This window comes from Lithobates pipiens, unplaced genomic scaffold (assembly GCF_037356315.1).
Source record: "Lithobates pipiens isolate NorthernLeopardFrog02 unplaced genomic scaffold, aLitPip1_a1.2 Scaffold_8, whole genome shotgun sequence".
In the NCBI taxonomy this organism is placed as follows: domain Eukaryota; kingdom Metazoa; phylum Chordata; class Amphibia; order Anura; family Ranidae; genus Lithobates; species Lithobates pipiens.
Window position 1 is genome coordinate 275,298,388 of NW_027507903.1, and position 16,963 is coordinate 275,315,350.

The 16,963-nt window shown below is 39.4% G+C and overlaps 1 protein-coding gene across 1 annotated transcript in view; it reads right to left on the reverse strand.

The window, feature by feature from the left end:
• The window catches only part of LOC143962680 (dynein axonemal heavy chain 3-like), a 2,426,925-nt gene that overhangs the window by 975,336 nt on the left and 1,434,626 nt on the right, over positions 1-16,963 (reverse strand). The window contains exon 44 of the mRNA XM_077472045.1: positions 10,168-10,387. Coding sequence (XP_077328171.1) covers positions 10,168-10,387 — 220 coding nt within the window. The remainder of the gene's footprint in view (positions 1-10,167; positions 10,388-16,963) is intronic.

Below are 16,963 nucleotides of genomic sequence, written 5' to 3' on the forward strand. Positions count from 1 at the left end.
CGCTGGAGAGATGATCGTCCGTCGCTGGATAGCAAGAGTGGATTACAGCCGCTGGAATCTTTTTTTTATTTTTTTATTTTTAATAAAGGAATTTTTCAAAAGTGTGTTTGTTTTATTTAACCATTTTTTACACTTTCTTTGTGAAATGGTAGGGGTACTTTTGTACCCCCTTACCATTTCAAACAGGGGGGGCAGGATCTGGGTGTCCCCTTGTTAAAGGGGGCTTCCAGATTCTGATAAGCCCCCCCGCCCGCAGACCTCCACAACCACCGGCCAGGGTTGTAGGGATGAGGCCCTTGTCCTCATCAACATGGGGACAAGGTGCTTTGAGGGGTCACAGACCCCCAAAGCATCCTCCCAATGTTGAGGGCATGTGGCCTGGTACGGTTCAGGAGGGAGGGGGGGCCGCTCTCTCGTCCCCCCCCCCTTTTCCTGCGGCCTGCCAGGTTGCGTGCTCGGATAAAGGGTCTGGTATGGATTTTTAGGGGAACCCCACGTCAATTTTTTTTAAAATTTGACGCGGGGTTCCCCTTAATATCCATACCAGACCTGAAGGGTCTGGTTATGGATATTTAGGGGGAACCCCACGTCAAATTTTTTCTTAAATTTGAGGCAGGGTTCCCCTTAATATCCATACCAGACCTGAAGGGCCTGGTAATTGAATTTGGGGGACCCCCACGCTTTTTTTTTAAAATTTATTTATTTTTTTATCAATGACTTTCAATGAGTGTTCTCTGTATTACGGGAGCCGACAATTCATAATAGCTGCGAGTGATTTTAAAGGACTTTTTTTCCTGCATAAATGACACTTTGTGCAGGGACAGTTCTAAGCACGGGAAACATGCGCCCCTTCACAGGCATACTATAGACAACCCCCCCTACGAAATTTAAAGGAATATTACACTTTTATTGTTTCACTTTAATCATTATTAAAATAACTGCTCCCGAAAAAACGGCCGTTTTTAAAACTTTTTTTTGCATTGATACATGTCCCCTGGGGCAGGACCCGGGTCCCCAAACACTTTTTAGGACAGTAACTTGAAAATTAGCCTTTAAAATTAGCACTTTAGACTTTGAACGTTGGAGTCCCATAGACTTTAATAGGGTTCTAAAGTATGCTATATACTAGCTCCGTCGAATCTTCTTTATACATTCGACAGACACCATAAGCCTTCAAAGACAGATTCGACCGTAATTCATGTGGATTTTCGGACGAATGCAATTTTTGAACGAAAAACGAAATAAATGAAAACGAATTTCGGGAGTAACTAAATAAATTAAGTTTTCGGACGAAAACGAAATTCCGAAACGAAATATTTTACTCTGCACATGTCTACTATAAATTACTTCGAGAAATACTGGCTCCCCACTTATGCTCACTTTTTAACGAAGCAGCATCCAAATCAGAATTTCCGGCTGAGATGCTTCAGGCCTTGATCATAACACTGCCGAAACCAGGCAAAGATCCCAACGCTCCCCAAAATTTCAGACCGATTTCATTATTGAACATTGACATCAAAATATACGCCAAAGCAATAGCGAATCGACTGATGAACTACATACCAGACCTCATTCACAAAGATCAATCTGGCTTTACTAAAGGTCGACAATCTTCAGATGCAACAAGACGTCTTATTGATATTACACACTTCACTGAGAGACATCAAACGCCTTCTCTGCTCCTTTCTTTGGATGCAGAGAAGGCGTTTGACAGGGTCCATTGGGGCTTTTTACAGTCAGTGCTTTTAAAATTCGGCTTTCATGGAAATTTTTGCACTGTATAAGGGCCCCTCAGCAAGAGTATACACAAATGATATGATGTCTAGGCCCTTTGGCATCTCGAATGGAACACGACAAGGTTGCCCCTTATCTCCTTTAATATTTAATTTAGCCATCGAACCTCTAACACAGTGATGGTGAACCTTGGCACCCCAGATGTTTTGGAACTACATTTCCCATGATGCTCATGCACTCTGCAGTGTAGTGGAGCATCATGGTAAATGTAGTTCCAAAACATCTGGGGTGCCAAGGTTCGCCATCACTGCTCTAGCAGAATGTATACGATCTGACACAAAACTATCTGGTATAAAAATTGGGCAAATAGATAATAAAATAAGTCTGTTCGCAGATGACATAGTGCTTATAGTGTCTGATCCTATTTCATCTCTCCCGAATCTCCAAAATATACTAACGACATTTGGAGCAACATCATATTATAAAATCAATGAAACCAAGTCCCATATTTTAGACCTAGGATTAGATAACACGACCAGGCAGTTATTGTCTAATAAATACCCCTACCACTGGAAAGACGAGGGGATTTCTTACTTAGGAATCACTCTCACTAACAAAACAAAACAGTTATTTAAAACAAACTTTTTACCATTTAAGAAACATTTTGAAACAGATCTGACAACACTTAGTAAATTCGAATTTACATGGGCTGATCGCCTGGCAGCTTTCAAAATGATGACCTTACCAAAATTATTATATCAACTCAGGTCCCTTCCAATATGTATCCCTAAATACTACTTTAAATCCTTACAAAGCAGTTTGGGAAAATATCTATGGAATGGCAAAAAATCCCATTGCGCATACCATATACTAATTAAACATAACTCTTTTGACCCAATTGCAAGAATGGTTCTTGCCTACTCCTAAAACTTTATGGGGAGAAATTGAGAAAGACATCACACGACAGCATAATATGCAATTCTGGTTACTTAGTAGGAAAATTAAGTCCACAATTACAGCTCAATACCCACCAACGGTGAAAGCGACGCTACACTCTTGGCAGAGAATCATCACATACAAATGGGATAAAACTCCAATCACGGTGTTAAACCCTCCTCTAACAATCATACCAACATTAATTCCTGGCGTACAAATACACGACTGGAATTTGGGTCGGGATATCAAACTTTGTTCCTTCTTCCAACAGGGCTCAATAAAGTATTTTTCTCAGTTAAGTAATGAATTACAGCTTCCGAATTCTGAGCAATATACATATATTCAAATAGAAAAGTGTCTGCTACACAATCCACAACTCAGAGCTTCAATCCCGGTTAAAATATGGTCTTTCCTCAATAACCATGCCACCTCACAGAAAGGAGTAGCTACAATATACCCAATTCTAGGGGGAAAAAACATACCCAGCAAACTACCTTCCTTCCTTAAATGGGAACAAGATTTGGGGCAAGACTTTTCAATTAAACAATGGATGGCTTCCCTACGAAGCATATATAGGGCCACTGCATGTGTTACACTATGGGAATTGGCACAAAAAATTGTTCAAAGACAATACCTGACTCCCCATATCCTAGCAAAATTCAAGGGGAACTCATCACCTAATTGCTGGAGAAATTGTACCCAATAGGGGACCCTATTTCATATTATGTGGGACTGCCCAAGCTTACATAACTACTGGCAGGCAATCTCCCATTTACTCACTTCCGTAACAGGTATTGTCCTTCAACTTTCACCAGAACTAGCCATTCTGAATATGAATTTACATACGATTCCCAAACAATATCGTAAAGTAGTAACACATATACTTTTAGCTGCGAGACTATCCATAACTAGAAAATGGAAAACTGACTCTCTTCCTACTATGACAGAAGTTATAGAATTAACCCAACTCCACCACTCCTACGAATTGTTATTTCCTAATGACAAATCCCTATATATTAAGGAACAATAACTATGGGAACCTTGGAGTACATGGTACAAAAATTATACTTCCACAATTTAGATAATGCTGATTCTTTAATCAAATAGAAAAAAGAACTCCTGTGCGTTTTAATATTTTTTGGATGGCTTTAAAAATAATTTCATAACAAAGTGACAAATATATCACATGTCTGTTTATCTGAATTGAGCTGCAGAGTAAGAATAGATCTTTATTTTCCTTCATAAAAGATAACTACTGTGTTTGAATTTCCTTTAGGATGTTGGCCTAGGCACTCCAAGACACAGATAGATCCCTGTGAGGGGTGTCTTGGGGTCCAGAAGTGGCCATTATTCATATCGCTATTTATAAATCTTACAATAATTATATTACGGACTTTATTATACAAGTTCTAAGAGACTTACTCTTGTTCGAGTCCCTTTATGACTATGAATATTAGATACTTGGGAATACTACTTTATTCCTTATTGTGGACTATTTGTTTCTATGCTATATTGTGCTGAGAAAACCCTGTCACTACATTATACTGTGTTATGTTACTTTTATTACTATATATTATTTTTTTTGTTTTGTAACCCTTGTTGTAACTAACTCTGCTAAAAATCTCAATAAAAACATTTGAAAAGAAATATGGTATATATCGTTTTCTTTATAGTGGCCTTTAAGGTCCACACACTTTTTTGCAGGTGTTGTAAGGCTATTAACTTAAATATTTTTTGACAAATCTGTCATAATTGTCTTACACAACAGTAATGTCGTGTTTGACCCAAAATGCACAAAGGCCAAGTTATTTTCCGTGTTAGAAAACAGATAGCATCCAGCCAACTGATTTGGCTTGAAGAGTTATTTTGGAGAAACACCACCATCAATTACCTTTTTTGTTAACATTTATCCTTTAAATTTCTATTGCAAGACAAACAAATGTCAGACCTGAAACATTTACTTAAATGATAAAAGTGTTATTAAAAGTGTTTTTAACCACTTTCAGACCGGACCATTTTGCTGGTAAATGACCAGAGGTCTTTTTACACTTTGGCACTGCGCTGCTTTAACTGGTAATTGCGCGGTCATGCAATGTTGTACCCAAACAAAATTTGCGTCCTTTTCTTCCCACAAATAGAGCTTTCTTTTGATGGTATTTGATTGCCTCTGCGATTTTTATTTTTTGCGATATAAACGTAAAAAGACCGCAAATTTTGAAAAAAAATGATATTTTCTACTTTTTGTTATTAGAAAAATCCAATAAACTCAATTTTAGTCATACATTTAGGCCAAAATGTATTCAGCCACATGTCTTTGGTAAAAAAAAAGTCAATAATTGTATATTTATTGGTTTGCGCAAAAGTTGTCACATCTACAAACTAAGGTACGTTTTCTGGAATTTACGCAGCTTTTAGTTTACGACTGCCTATCTCATTTCTTGAGGTGCTAAAATGGCAGGGCAGTACAAAACCCCCCCAAATGACCCCATTTTGGAAAGTAGACCCCCTAAGGAAATTGATAAGAGGCATGTTGAGCCCATTGAATATTTTATTTTTTTGCCTCAAGCGATTGAATAATGACAAAAAAATATATATTTTTTTTTTTTTTACACAAAGTTGTCACTAAATGATATATTGCTCACACATGCTATGGGCGTATGTGAAATGACACCCCAAAATAAATTCTGCTGCTTCTCCTGAGTACGGGGATACCACATATGTGGGACTTTTTGGGAGCCTAGCTGCGTACGGGGCCCCGAAAGCCAAGCACCGCCTTCAGGCTTTCTAAGGGCGTAAATTTTTGAGTTCACTTCTCACTACCTATTACAGTTTTGAAGGCCATAAAATGCCAAGATGGCACAAAACCCCCACAAATGACCCCATTTTAGAAAGTAGACACCCCAAGCTATTTGCTGAGAGGCATGTTGAGTTCATGGAATATTTTATATTTTGCCACAAGTTGCGGGAGAATTACAACTTTTTTTTTTTTTTTTTTCACAAAGTTGTCACTAAATGATATATTGCTCATGCATGCCATGGGCATATGTGAAATGACACCCCAAAATAAATTCTGCTGCTTCTCCTGAGTACGGGGATACCACATATGTGGGACTTTTTGGGAGCCTAGCCGCGTACGGGGCCCCGAAAACCAAGCACCGCCTTCAGGCTTTCTAAGGGCGTAAATTTTTGAGTTCACTTCTCACTACCTATTACAGTTTTGAAGGCCATAAAATGCCAAGATGGCACAAAACCCCCACAAATGACCCCATTTTAGAAAGTAGACACCCCAAGCTATTTGCTGAGAGGCATGTTGAGTCCATGGAATATTTTATATTTTGCCACAAGTTGCGGGAAAATTACAAACTTTTTTTTTTTTTTTTTTTTCACAAAGTTGTCACTAAATGATATATTGCTCACGCATGCCATGGGCATATGTGAAATGACACCCCAAAATAAATTCTGCTGCTTCTCCTGAGTACGGGGATACCACATATGTGGGACTTTTTGGGAGCCTAGCCGTGTACGGGGCCCCGAAAACCAAGCACCGCCTTCAGGCTTTCTAAGGGCGTTACAGTTTTGAAGGCCATAAAATGCCAAGATGGCACAAACCCCCCCCAAATGACCCCATTTTGGAAAGTAGACACCCCTAAATTTAGGGGTACACTAGTGAGACTAGGTAATAAATGGCGGGTGCCCTGAAACTATAAAAAAATAACTAACCAACCAGCGTCACCTGTAACAGTTATATGGTGATCACTGGTGAAAGGGTTAACTAGGGGGCAATCAGGGGGCTTTATGCGGTAGTATATGGGGGTCCCTGGCGCTATAAAAAGCTGCAGCGAACCTAAATACCTACCTGCCTAACTAGCGTCACCTGTGACACTAATACAGCGATCAGAAAAACGATCGCTTATTAGGCTGGGTTCACACTGGAGCGATTCGGGAACGCCACGAATGCGCGGCGGGTTCCCGCATCGCATGCCTCCCGGCGGCAGTTCACACTACCCTATGCGAACTGCTGGGAGTGTCAGTGAAATGTTACTGACACCCCAGATCAGTTCGCATATCGCAGTGCGATCTGCAAACTCGGATCGCATGGTGTGAACACCCATGCGATCCGATTCTGCTGCGGGCCAAAAAATAGGTCCCGTGCGAATTTGCGGCGGGTGCGGCGGGTGTGGCGGGTGCGGCGGGTGCGGCGAATGGCTGAACTCGAATCGCACAGAGATCGGATGTGATTTGCACTGCAGTGCGGTGCGAATCACATCCGTTCTCATAAACCGCTGCAATGTGAACCCAGCCTTAGTGACACTGGCGACGGGGGGTGATCACAGGGTTAAACCTTTATTGGGGGGGTTAGGGGGGTACCTTAGAACTAAAGGGGGCTAACCCTAACTGCCCTAACAGTTATTAGTCACAAATGACACCCGCCGGGTGATCAGGGGGTTAAACCTTTATTAGATAATAAATGGCGGGTGCCCTGAAACTATAAAAAAATAACTAACCAACCAGCGTCACCTGTAACAGTTATATGGTGATCACTGGTGAAAGGGTTAACTAGGGGGCAATCAGGGGGCTTTATGCGGTAGTATATGGGGGTCCCTGGCACTATAAAAAGCTGCGGCGAACCTAAATACCTACCTGCCTAACTAGCGTCACCTGTGACACTAATACGGCGATCAGAAAAATGATCGCTTATTAGGCTGGGTTCACACTGGAGCGATGCGGAAACGCCGCGAATCCGCGGCGGGTTCCCGCATCGCATGCCTCCCGGCGGCAGTTCACACTGCCCTATGCGAACTGCTGGGAGTGTCAGTGAAATGTTACTGACACCCCCAGATCAGTTCGCATATCGCAGTGCGATCTGCAAACTCGGATCGCATGGTGTGAACACCCATGCGATCCGATTCTGCTGCGGGCCAAAAAAAGGGTCCCGTGCGAATTTGCGGCGGGTGCGGCGGGTGTGGCGGGTGCGGCGAATGGCTGAACTCGAATCGCACAGAGATCGGATGTGATTTGCACTGCAGTGCGGTGCGAATCACATTCGTTCTCATAAACCGCTGCAATGTGAACCCAGCCTTAGTGACACTGGCGACGGGGGGTGATCACGGGGTTAAACCTTTATTGGGGGGGTTAGGGGGGTACATTAGAACTAAAGGGGGCTAACTCTAACTGCCCTAACAGTTATTACAGTCACAAATGACACCAATGCAAAAAAAAAATGACATTGGTGTCACTGTGACTGGGGGGCAGGGGTAATTGGGGGGGTAAAGGGGGGTAAAGGGGGGGTGTGAGTGTGCCTGGCATGTTCTACTGTGTGTGTAGAGTGTTGGTGCAACTCACCAATCCGCTCTCCTCCGTGTCGGAACGAAAAATACCGACACGGAGGAGAGAATACATCACTTCCTCTCCTGTGTTTACATTACAGGAGAGGAAGTGATGTCACGGGGGATTTCTATTCGTCGGGAGCGATCGCGAGGGGGTGGCCATGAATGAATGGCCGCCCCCTCGTCCCGGATCGCTCCCGGACGAAAACCGACCGCCGCAGGCACCGGGCGGGGGCCCGATCGGGCCCCCGACCCACGGGAGGCAAGGGACGTACATGTAAGCCCTTATGCCTGCCCGTGCCATTCTGCCGACGTACATCGGCGTGCGGCGGTCGGCAACTGGTTAACATGTAATAATAGTTATGTAAAACTGATTTTTTTTTTTTTTTGCTGCACTTTTCCAGGGCAACAAAAGAGCAAGAAGACTATTCCCTATTAAATCTTATGTAACTTGTTCACACTGCCGGTGCGCTGTGCTTTGAAAAGTCCTGCATGCTTCATCTTTGGTGCAGTTTTTCAAAATCATACCAAAAAGATAGCAGCAGCCCGGCAAACATAGTGATTGGGAATTTCATTTTGCTCATAATTTTATTTATATATTTATGGAGCACGTATTGTGAAGCATTTATGGTTCTTTATGCACACAGATTTTTATTTATTTATCCATTGTGGCACAGTGTCATATACGATATTAGTGCACTAATAATTTTGTTTAATTTTTATAAAGCTTTCAATGCAGATGCAAGCTGCTATATGTGAGGTTTATTAGTATTACTGCACGGAAATATTATGATTGCATACAACTAATATTTGTGATCCATCCATCCATTCCTTGTGCAGCAGCCCGGCAAACAGTGATTGGGAACTTTATTCTGCTCATATATTATATATTTTTATTATTAATTTAATTTTTATTTATGTATGGAGCACATATTGTGAAGTAATTATGGTTCTATCTACATTTATTTATTCTATTTATTTTGTTTTGGCACTGTGTCATATATGATATTAGCACACTAATAATTTTGTTTAAATTCGTATTCTATAAGTGAGGGTTCACAATAAATTGGTGCAGCTTTTATGTTATATAATTTTTCAATTACTATTTATATCTACGCACTTTACCAGCGCTTGAGCACTTTTGCACTTTATCAATACCAAAAAGACACCTTCCATTGTAAGACAATGGGAATGCATCCAAAGCACATCAGTGTGAAAAGGCCTTTAGCATTAGTGTGAAAGAGCACTAGTAAGCCACATTTTTATAACTGGAAGTTGGATATCATCTGGGCCTGTTTTCTGCCAGGTAAGTTAGATTTTAGCCAAATATAATAAAATGTAAAAAGAGGGACAGACAGCATATCTACAACATGATCTATTAGGATCCATATTCATGGGTAACTATGATGACTACATAAAAGCAATATTCTTGTTCACAAGACAGGGCCTTTTCCTATATATATTGGGAATTTGCACCCCATATAGCTGTAGGTGTCATAGCACTGCTCAGACACAACATAATCTCATAAACAATCAATCAGGGATTGTTTGGTACACAAAAGATTGTTCATTTTATTGGACTATATCTTCATTCAGGGTTTTTCTAATGAAAACATTCATTTATTTTGACTTACCCTGTCCCGAGCAGTGGCCTCCTTTGAACGCACCATAGCTCCCATGTTGCCTTATTGCAAGTGTGCCCCTATATTTTATTTTTTCTGTCCTGTCCCCCCGTATTCTTTTACTGGTAACCTTCCACCCCATCCTTTTTATCTCCCTCCTTTCTTCTCATTTTATTATTCTACAGTCTTTTAACAGTCCTTTACGCATGTGATTACTGTCACCATTAGAACCTATTAATGAAATTTGGCATACTGATAGTCTCCATTAGTATTGGAATTATGCTTGCATTACAATTTTTTGTACTTTTACTCCTCTATTTTGCTATATCATTTTAAACCAGATTTTTTTTACATACAACTTTGACTTGTCTATTTTCAATAAAGTCCCTTGTATGAGAAAACAATACTTTATGAAATAAAACATTTAGTACAATTCATTTTGAAAAGACCTTATTCTTTCATCAAAAGAAATATATTAAACACTACATTGTTATATGGATTTTCAATATTGGACACTGCTAAAAAAACAAAACAAGTAAGTGTCTTACCCTAGAGTATCGTTTCAGTGATGTGTCAAAGCCACAGTCAAAATGCCAGTCAACAATTGGTTGAAAGATACCCTTTATGGTTTTGTCACTAAAGGCATCGATTGACAGAACATTAAAATGGTGTAGAAGGCGAGGGGTTATTGCATTACCTCCACCAGCAGGAGGTGCCATGGCCAGCACAAGACATGTGTTCTTGATTTTAATCATGCTTGTGTCTTTCCTGTCAAAAGCAATATAAATACATCAATTAGAGCTTTCAGTTCCACCATTTGCATTGCATAATATTAGGAAACATTACATTACTAAGGATTTATAAAGTTAAAATAAGTCATATAAGGCCAAGCTTTTAGGTCTTCAGAAGATGAGCAGGGGATTAGATCTCACATACTGTCAGATCAAGATGATGGACTGCCACCAGCTGTGGAGAATAGCTTATATTCCAAATGAAATACAGCTTTCTTTTAAAATGTGCTAGGAGAAATAAATTGCTGTGATGGACATCCCCAGAAAAAGCAAATACAAACACACAACAAAGACATTTCTTTTCTCTTTTCCCCACAAATACCTCCTTCTAACATTATCTTGGAGTGAGAAGAATTTAACAATAGCAGAAAATGGAACAAAAAATGAATTTGTATGATATAGGATTTCATATACCAAGCCTGTTGTAGTTTTTATGCTTCTGTCACACAGTAGGGGGTCAAACAAGACTGAACAGTTACAGAAAATTTACAGAATATATGTGCATTCTTAAGTACAGCAGGAAGAGTTGAGGCAGGATGTTCTCTATGAAATAATTTTATTTAAAGAAATATATATTCTGCTAGCCTCCCGATATTGTAAAAATGGAAAATTAAAGTGTAGTTTTGTGTTTTTGAAAGCATTAAACAACTGATTAACCATACTATAGATTTTAAACCATTTTGTCAGCAACTTACATGTAGAAATATAATATATACTTTTGAATATATATATATATATATATATATATATATATATATATATATATATATATATATATATATATATATATATATATATATATGAAGAAATGTAGAAGAAATGTATTCTATTGTGCAATGTTTATTTATTATTTTGATTGTTCATCCTCTAAATAGTAGTAATTTTGTCTGGCTCCATAGCAATCATTTTAAGAATTTTTGCTTCAGTAAAAGAAAAGCTGAAACTGATTATAATTTTTTTGTTAGGTAGTAAGGTTGATTGCTGCCAATAACATAACAGATTAAAGTTAATGTAAGAAAGTGTTAGATTGTCAAAAGCGTTAGATCGTCCAACCCACACTACCAATAGCTCTCTTTGGCATCTATACATGTATACCGTGTAGTACTACTGGTCATTTCTTTATGTTTGCCCGTACCCCCTACTATGATAAACCAAAAGTCGCTACCTGTCAAGGAGGCCATTGAATAAAATACTTGTTCTCAATCCTATCCAATTGTTGTATACTAATATAGATTATTTCTAATGCAGTGTACCCACTGGTGGCTACACACCTCATTTAAAGTCCCAAACCTCCTCTCCTTTCTCCAACATGTTTCATCCAACAAAGGGCTTAATCATGGTGACTCCTTGTTTCACCCCAGTGACATCATCAGTGTGTGGCACATGCATTTCTAAATTATTAGATGATTTTGATTTTGATATTGACTAAATTTGTTTTGGTGATGACTTAAAAAAATGTATACACAAATCAATTTTGTAGGGCCTGTGATAGGATATTTTAGTCATTTAACAGAGAATTAAAATGACAATACTGAAAGGAGCTCTCAGTTGTATAAAAGGCCTTCTAAAGATTGAGTTTTTTTTTGAAGATTTTAAATGTTACCACTCAGATATGATGTAGGGAAAGATTGGAACAAACAATAGAGAGGCCTAACAACATTTATTTGAGTGGAAATACATTATCATTAGAGAAGCAGATAAGGGGTACAATGTTAGTGTACTACGTGATATGTATTGAGATGCAATTGAAAAAAATTAAACAATGCAGCGCACAAATGTTTTGTCATTATCCCAGAAACAATTGACTACCCGTCCAAGATACTTTTTTTTATTTGTACTAACTCCAATTTTTCAGGACAATATTTTGGGGTGTGCCCAAGCAATACTAATGCACAACATGATAGCAAATTGTTAAAAAGACGGCCTCTGAGAAAAGAAAGAAGGAAAAAAAAAACACAAACGTACACAGCAATGGTTATTAAGCTTGGATAGCTGGTGAGATAAGGCAAGGAGAAAGCTATGGAATGAGGAAGGTGGGAGGGGGGAAGTCACAGAGGTTAGACTAGTCATGCAAATATTTCAGAGTACTCGTAAAAATGTTGAATAGTGATTTAGGAAACTAAGGTCCACATTTAGTCCATTATCTTTTGTGTCAAATATAATTTTAATTCTTAATTCAAAAATTTTAATTTTCTGAGTAGTTTTTAAGTTCCCTTTAATAACCAAAATTTTCAGGTCTTCCATGGTGTGGTCTGCATCCCTGAGTATCCGTATTCCATAACCAGAGCCAGTCACAGCTCATCTAAAGGCTCTCCCCATTGCTATATGGGCAGGCATGCCGAAACTGTTTGAAGTTCTTTGTGTTACCTTCATGGCCAAGACGCTTGCCTAGCCACAGTTGCTATTACTATTCCTGGTTGCCAATCTTCCCCTTTGTGGGAATGAACTCCAACTTGTGACAATGGAATACATTATAAATTAAAAATGGAGGTAGTGAGATATGCACTTCTTGGTACTGTGAATGCCTATATATGCCTAATATGGAGAGCACATTTATTCTAAGGTAATGATGTTAATTTGCAAAATGCCAAAGTCACACTTTATATATAAATATATTATATATTTATGCACAATATATATATTGTTGTAATATTGGAACCAGACAGCCGTATTGGTTAAAGCAAACAGTCCTTTTTATTTTAAAAAAATTCAAACATCTTACCACTCACGGGTCATGCTACTCTACAGGTGTGGGATGAATGTTTGAATAGAGGCCTACTCTCCTTTAGGCCAAGCCATTTAACCCTGATGTACTCCTCTGAACTAAGTTCCTTGCTTGACAACAGTGGGATAACCCCATGTTAAGTCAGAATCTTAGTGGTAGAACCCTTATCTCCCTATCTAAATAATTACCCACTTGTCATAACCACTCTAGTGCATGGCTGTAGTATACACAGCTGAAGTATTATATGGGCAAACTATCTTTCATAGAATCCCTGATGAGATCTGGCACGGAGTTAAAATCTTTACTTTCGCAATCTTCTAGACCTGACCGCTCCCTATCTTAAATCTACTCTATCTTGTGGAGAGAGTCATATCCTGACCCACCCCCTTTCAGTCGAAATGGGAACAAGAGCTACAAGTATGTTCAGGATATGGACTGGTCCAAAATACTGTCAGTCTCTTCCAAAATGTAAATTTTCTCCCATGCACAAGAAAGCAATTATAGTATCCTATTTAGATGGTATTGCAGCCCTACAATTTTACACAAAAACCTCTGTTCCTGATACATGTTGGAGCTGTTTGCAGGCTCCTGGTACCATGTCACACATTTGGGGCACCTGTCTAAAACTTCTCCTGTTTTGTGATAAAACATTCCAATTACTTGATACACTTACCAGAACCAAACTTTTGATTACTGTGCTGTCTATTCTGCCAGGATCCTACAGACAAATCAAATGTAGTCTTAGCAAACATTTTAATACTGCTGCACGCTCTGTGATAGCTATACACTGGCAGTGTATGGCAGTTCCTTCTATGGCTGAATGGGCTTGTGAAATGGACAATATTAATCATGTAGAGCATATGAATGCCTAGGATGAGGACAAATCTGAATTGTATAACCATGTGTTTATGGCTTGGTCTTACTTTTGATATTCCTCCAATTTAAACTCATCTATGCCACTGTGAGACAACTCCGATGTCCTCCCATGGGTGTCTTGCTGTTCCATTTTTTCCCCCTTTCCCTGTCTCCTTCTTGTTTTTTTTTTTTATTCTTGTGTCTTCTCTTTTGTTTCCTCTTTTTTCTTTTGTATTACAGCTATCAATACTTGTTGAGTGTCACTCCATCTTTGTCTGACCTGAATGACATTTGTCTTTAAATACCTGCTATTATCATTGTTTTTGTTTGAACAGAATACCTTAAGTTTGTTATTTTTGAGCCTTTGGCTGGTTCTGTTTCAGGACTTTGTTTCAGGGCTTTAGTCCATAAAGTCCAACCTATGCGTGTGATTTTTTTGTCAGTATTACATTGTATATCTGAGTATATTGTGGTTGTTCAGGTGCTTAGCTAATAGTTTTTTTAAATTATCGATGCTCCCCGCTAAAACCACTGCCTGTGGAAGAGAATTCCACATCCTTACCGTGCTTACAAGTAAAGAACCCTCTATGCAGTTTAAGGTTAAACCACTTTTCTTCTAATGTTAGTGAATGGCCACTAGTCTTATTAAATTCCTTTTTCACATTTCTGTACTGTATACTATAGTACATTATTACAATACACTTACTTGGCTATATTTTACTATGGTCTTTGATGTTTGTAATATTTGCAAAATTTCAACAAATGAGTTTAACCTAAACAATAGCCAAACAGAAAACAGTTTATCCTCAGCATGCAAAAGCAAGCAAAAATAATCTATACATTTCTGGTACACTAAAATAAAAGCTTGTTCTCTGTCCATAAATGTGTCCCTTAACAGGGTTTTTGAAAGTTCCCGTCTGTTTCTGGGATCCCAAAAAGGAGATCTCCACATGTCCAGTAACCATGTCTCAGTCACGACCTGGTCCACACTGCTCAATCAGTTGTGTTCTGCTTTACTCCACCTCGCAGACGCCTGTTGATTATTTTCTGCTCCACTTTTAGGGTTCCCCTTCCGGCAGGTCAATCCATTCAGAACCACAGTCCCTGTAATCAGGGTTTGGAGGCATTTTCCCACCCAAAGAAAGTCTCTCCGAGCCTCCGGTTTCCAAATTACCAATCAAGAGAGCATTGTAAATCAGTTCTATCCTCTCTAACTGGACTACCCAGAAACTCCTCACCCTGCATGAGTGAGAACCCCTAAATACTAAAAATGTGTTCCCATCATCCCTCTAAAAGGGAACACAACCTAAATATTGGGGCAACATATCTCCTGTCCAGTGCCCACCCATGGCATCCTGTACACCACTGTATAGTATATGTATACAGTATCTCTCTCTCTATATATATATATACATATATATATATATATATATAGGCCTCAAGTGATAGTGGCATTGGTGTATGAGACAGGTTTACCTGGGAACTGTCCAAGCAGATCTATAGCATAAAACAAAAAAAAATCTGCTCCTGTAAACTACTTACCAAATTTAGTAGTCAGTTTCTGACTACTAGGGTGTCCCCAAATGGGTTCCCTAAAACACACAGCCAGCACATGTACGTTTTTGTGTTCTGTCCACAATAATTATTTTTACCCACAAGCAGGTAGCAGCAGAGAAGAGAGAGTGAGAGGAAAAGATTCAGTGAGTCTCAGTCATCTCATATACAGTATCATAGGCACAGTGCAATGCTGAGACTAATTAACTGCTTGCCGACCAGCGCACGACGATGTACGTCGGCACAATGGCACGGCTCGGCAAATGGGCGTACCTGTATGTCTCCTTTAACACGTGGCTTAGTGGGCGCGCGTGTGCCTGCCGCGTACTCCGCAATCGTGCCTGTGGGTCCCGCGGACTCGATGTTCTCCGGGGGCCCGCGATCATGACATGGAGTGGCAAAATGGGGAGATGCCTATGTTGATGCCCTGCCTAGCAAAATGACAGGGATCTACTGCTCCCTGCCATCGGGAGCAGTGATTTCTGTCATGTTGTAGTGAGCCCACCCCCCCCCCCCCACAGTTAGTATCACTCCCTAGGACACACTTAACCCCTTCATCGCCCATAGTGTCTAACCCCTTTCCTGCCAGTGTCATTTACACAGTAATCATTGCATTTTTATAGCACTAATCGCTGTATAAATGTCACTGGTCCCAAAATTGTGTCAAAAGTGTCCAATGTGTCTGCCACAATGTCACAGTTATGATAAAAATCGCAGATCTCCACCATTACTAAAAAAAAAAAATAGCACAAATCTATCCCCTATTTACCAAAAATATGTAGAAGAGTACATATTGGCCTAAACTGAGAAAGAAATTAGTTTTTTTATAGATTTTTTAGGGATATTTATTATAGCAAAAAGTAAACATTTTTTTCAAAATGTACACTTTTTTTGTTTATAGTGCAAAAAATAAAAACCGCAGAGGTGATCAAATACCCCAAAAGAAATCTCTATTTGTGGGAAAAAAAGGACATCAATTTTGTTTGCGTGCAATGTTGCATGACCGCGCAATTGTCAGTTAAAGCAATGCAGTGCCGTATCGCAAAAAGTGCTCTGGTCAGGAAAGGGGTAAATTATTCTGGGGCTGAAGTGATTAATAAGATCTGGCCAACTGCAGGCTTTATCCCACCTTAAATTCGTTTTTCCATAAAAGACATAAAATGACACAATGGAATTGAATTACTAAAAGGCAAATAAACTGTGCTCTGTTGCAAGTGCAGTTGCACTCATTTTCCTTAGTAAATGTTAAACTTCACTTTGGAAGGAATATCCAATTAGATGCAGAGAAAATAAAAATGTTTGCTTGCACATGATTAGATGATGTAAATCAGCAGAACTTTACAGAATTTAGAAAGCCCTAAGGAAAATAAGTGAAACTACACTTGCAGAGTGCAACTGAACTTGCAAAGTCGATTTGCC